This window comes from Cyprinodon variegatus, unplaced genomic scaffold (assembly GCF_000732505.1).
Source record: "Cyprinodon variegatus isolate N-32 unplaced genomic scaffold, C_variegatus-1.0 Scaffold1230, whole genome shotgun sequence".
NCBI lineage: Eukaryota > Metazoa > Chordata > Actinopteri > Cyprinodontiformes > Cyprinodontidae > Cyprinodon > Cyprinodon variegatus.
This window is the reverse complement of record NW_015151683.1, coordinates 92,833-97,348: the sequence shown is the minus strand read 5'-3', so window position 1 is coordinate 97,348 and position 4,516 is coordinate 92,833. Positions and strand designations below refer to the sequence as shown.

The 4,516-nt window shown below is 34.9% G+C and overlaps 1 protein-coding gene across 2 annotated transcripts in view; it reads left to right on the top strand.

Moving 5' to 3' along the window:
- Positions 1-1,337: 1,337 nt before the first annotated feature.
- The window catches only part of LOC107102283 (integrin alpha-6-like), a 34,328-nt gene continuing 31,149 nt past the window's right edge, over positions 1,338-4,516 (top strand). For both annotated transcript variants that reach the window (XM_015401523.1, XM_015401524.1), the window contains exon 1: positions 1,338-1,604. In XM_015401523.1, coding sequence (XP_015257009.1) covers positions 1,408-1,604 — 197 coding nt within the window. In that variant the 5' untranslated portion in view covers positions 1,338-1,407. The remainder of the gene's footprint in view (positions 1,605-4,516) is intronic.

The following is a 4,516-nucleotide window of genomic DNA, read 5'->3' as shown; positions in this document are numbered from 1 at the left end:
ATCAATAACTGAATAAATGGGAATTTTGTTCCATGATTTCAAATGACACTGAAAGTGAGGATTATTTAGCCCTGCCCTGCATTGAGAGCTGGTAGTTGTAAGAGTTTTATTTTAGACATGGCTGAATTACTTAAAAAAAATATATATTTTTTTTGTATAATAGTAGCTCCAGAAAAAAATATTGTTTGGAAATATACTAAAAACCAAAGTGATAGAGATAGAGATACAGAGTGTGAATGTTGTGTATGTGATTCTAGTGCAAAGGGAGTCTAGAGAAGTGGATTACTGCAATCAATGGGAAAAGCCTCATAAAGAGATGAATAAAGGGCATGTGGATGAGTGCAGCAGGACCAACCTAAAATAAAAAAGCTGCAGAGAAAGGGATTGGTAGTATAGAAGAAACAGAAGACTCATCTAAGGACATACAGACTGGCCTCAAACATGTAAATGTCTATCTATAGATTATAATATCTTTAAAATGTACTTTGATAAGTAGGCTAAATTGAAAGTGTAAACAATATATCTATATTTACAGAGTGATATACTTCCTGTAATTTCCCTTTATAATTATGGCCAACTGCTAAATTTGTTTTTGAGCAAAAAAACCCACAAAACATAACGGTTTTTTGATTTTGATATTGCCTAAAGACACCACAAGACATCATACTTTTTCCTTCCAACCAACTTTCCATTTACATGTTTAGATACAGCAGACTCCGAAAAGCCTATATTGCTTACCTAGTACTGTTATCACTGACTGATTTGTTTAACCTGGCATCTAGTGGTACTAATAAATGGTACTACTTGAGATGATAAAATGTTATTCTTCTGAAACCATTCATATAATTTCTAAATAAAAAATGTATTTAACAAAAGAAACAAAAAAAATGCATAGGTAAATAAATAAATAAACTTAATATGAACACATATTTTGCCTAAAAGAATCTTAAACATCTGTTTTTTTTAACCTTTTTTCATTTAATTTAAAAGAGTTAAAAAGGGACAATCTAATAAACAAAAAGCTCATATTTGTGGTCTTATATTATGGAGAGATTTACAGTAGAAGAACTTTATTTTTTAAGCGTGCATGCACCTTATAAAAGTGGTTAAAAGACAAGGTTAACGTAACTAATACATCCTCATTTAAGAGGAAATAAGTGAATTTAAATCTCATTTATTTTTTGAAATAATAAGGTAATGTTGTACATACTACACCTGTGGTCCCAAAGTAAATACACGTGTTTATCTTGGGTACTAGGGGCCATCTTTTTCGGTCGAAGGGGGCGCTGTGGAGTAACTATATACTTGACACTCGGCTGCTTTCCTTCCTCATTAACAAAGTGACTGAGGGTGGAAAAGCTGCGGGGTCTCCGGGTTCTTTACCTCTTGGATTGCTGGACCAGTGTGATGGTGCTGCTCCTTCAGCAGAGCGGAGCCTCTGCGCTCCAAGCTGCGCTTTTTCTCCTCATCCATCTGCTGGAGCCAAGCGGGCTGCGCGCCTTTAACCTGGACACCAGTCATGTCATCAGGAGACACGGGGAGCCGGGGACACTCTTCGGCTTTTCTCTCGCTTTCCACCAGCAAATCAACCCCAATAAAGTTCTGTAAGTGTTAACTTATTTAAAAGCGCGCCTCTGCGGTGTGTGAGAGAGACCTCCTGAGGGGTTAAACAAGTGAAAACCACAGATTCTCTTTTATTTGAACTGATCATTAGATGGTTGAATTAATAGTTTATTTTTAAATTTGCTCAATGTTCATAAATCCTGTTTCTTGAAGGTAAGCCACATTTGGTAAATCTACAGATTCTTTCCCTTCCAGGATATCTGACTTATTTTCATCCAAAAGTTAGGCTTAATTTTATTCTTATACTTTTAGCAAATCTATTCACCGTTGATCTTGCTGAACATTAAATGCAAAACAGAAAAAGTGCTTTTACAGTCCTACTAATGTGGCTGGATGAGATTAAATCACATTAGATCCCAGGCAGGTGTAACAACAATGTTTTTATATACAACAACTTTTATTTTAAAGTTGCATCTGTTGCAAATGATCTTGTTTTGGGAGAATTCTGCTTTTAGAAGAAATATCACTTATGAGAGGTTTGATCTTGTTTTGCAGCAGGGTGCCTTTTGATGAGAGGCAGAGCCTGCATAAATGCTCAGGCAGTGTGCATGAGGTGTTGTCAGCCATGGGGAACATGTGGAGGAGCAGGGGAATGATGTTTAAATGACTTGCCCTGGCTTGTGGAATGTTATCTCACTGATGTTTTGACTGATGCAAAGAACGGCCCTGGTTTTGTCTTTGTTGGGGTTTTTTTGTGTTGTTTTGTTGGTTTTTAAATAAGGATTTATACAAAGCAAGTAAAGTCTTGTTTGAAATTATTTATTCTGTGAAAATAGAAAGAGGCACCATGACACCTCCCAGATGGGAGAATGTGAGAGTCATGTTATATTTGTCATGCAAACATGGCACTGGCTTGTTAGTTTGTTTTCTGCAGGTAGGAGTAGAAAGCAGAGTTTTCTCTTCATGCTCCTCCAGAAAAAAATGCTACCACAGATTACTCCTAAGCTACCTGATTCTAACAAATAATGAGTTTAAATATGTATGATGCATAGGACATTTACTGGTGTGTCCAAAAAAACCCAAGATTCCCTCTAACAAATAATGCATTTAAATAAGTATGATGTATAGGACAATAACTGATGTGTCCAATAAAAAAAATTGTTTTTAAGGTTCTTTAAAGTTTCACTTGGTTTCTTTTTGTCAGCTTAAAGAACCTTTTCTTTAAAGTGCGGAGAGTCTTCATGATTTGAGACAGACCTTTGTGTTCTTTTTCGTCAGCAGGGTTTTTTTTCTCCTGAGAACTCTTGCATGGATGCCATTTTTGTTCAATGTTTTACTTACTTTTAGATCATGAGAACTTAACCACAGCAGCTGAGGTTTGCGTTTGGTTCACAGGACGATAATAGCCTTAGAAACGCTTGGTAACATCCTGTTCACCTTTTTTCTTTTTTTTTCTTTTGAGATTTTTCAGCCTACTTTCTTGTTGTCAGACAGGTACTGTTTAAGGAAACTCTTCATTCTGCGTTTCTTGCAAGTCCTAAGCTATTTATTCCATTAATCATGATTAATCGATAATTAAAATAAGCTGTTGAAGCCAGCAACGACTCATTAAGTTATAAAATAATTATTAACTGTAGGATACAGACTAAAACACTGCGTTTTTCAAGTTTATTTGCGGTTAAAATCTCTGTAAGTGAATCATCTTTGATTTTTGGGGAGCATGTATTTATATGATTATTAAATAACAATAACAAGATGATTATTAGGATAATGCTAAAGAAACATTTAGCTAAACAAAAGAATTCAAAGCCCAGTAAAACCCAAAATCATTTATACCCAATAATCCTCTTTTAGAATGACAATTATTTCATTGTTTTAGAATGAAGATTACTTTTGATACATGTAGGCTAATTTTCTCAAAAAGAAAAATAATACAATGTAAACACAATACGCCCTTGGCAACTATTTTATCTATTTATTTTCTGTTAATGATGATTTCATTTCTAGAGAATTGTGGTTATTGTTTGCTAAGCATTGCACCCTTTGGGCTTCGATGTCTTAGGTTGACATCAGTTCATCTTCTTTCCTTCTTAGATCTTTACTCATAACTAATAAACCAGCTCACTTTTTGATATCACCAGCTACAAACATTTAGCGTATTATAGCTGTATTGTTTGGTGTGGAACATGTTTGTTTCAAACGCATGTTCCTCAGCTTGAATTTTGTTGCTTTTTAATTAAGGTCATGTCCAGGAGGGCATGCTTGAAATAAAAGTAGCTTTTATCATTTGACATCAGATTTTATAAGAAAAAATAAAAATTTTATTTCTAAAGGCATATCATCCAGCCCTAAAAGTAGTATCCATTTAGTAGAAAAAAACAGGCATTAGATTAGATATTTGATTTCTTCACATTTTGAATAAACAACCAACCTCACCTGAATCTTTCATTCCATCAACAAACAGAATTAAATCATGACTGATGCATACAAATTAGACTTGTATAATATTTTCACAATGTAAGGTGTGCGAATGCATAGCTCACCTGCCAGATGTCCACCTGAGAAGCTCTTTGTTCAATACCTAATTCTCCTCCTTCTTTTAGCTTAATATTTTAAGTTAAAGGGCTCCTCATTTAAAATAAAAATAAAAATGTAAGTGAAACATATTTTTACTTTTAGAAAAATTTAAAAAATTTTGTTGTCAGGGTTTGGAGGACCCAAATGCAGAGGCAGAGGCTGAGGAGATTTCTAGGAGTTTTAATGGGGCAAAACAGTAAACAAAGGCAGGAATCCAAAAATCCAACTAATAATGAAAGGCAAACCAGAACTGAGAAGACATCTGGGGAAAACCAAACACGAGGAGCCAGGGAGAGACGAGGAACGTGGACAACAGCATGGGAGGACAGCAAAGACAAGGAACCCACAAAAAGTGAGAGCAGAGGCAAGACATATA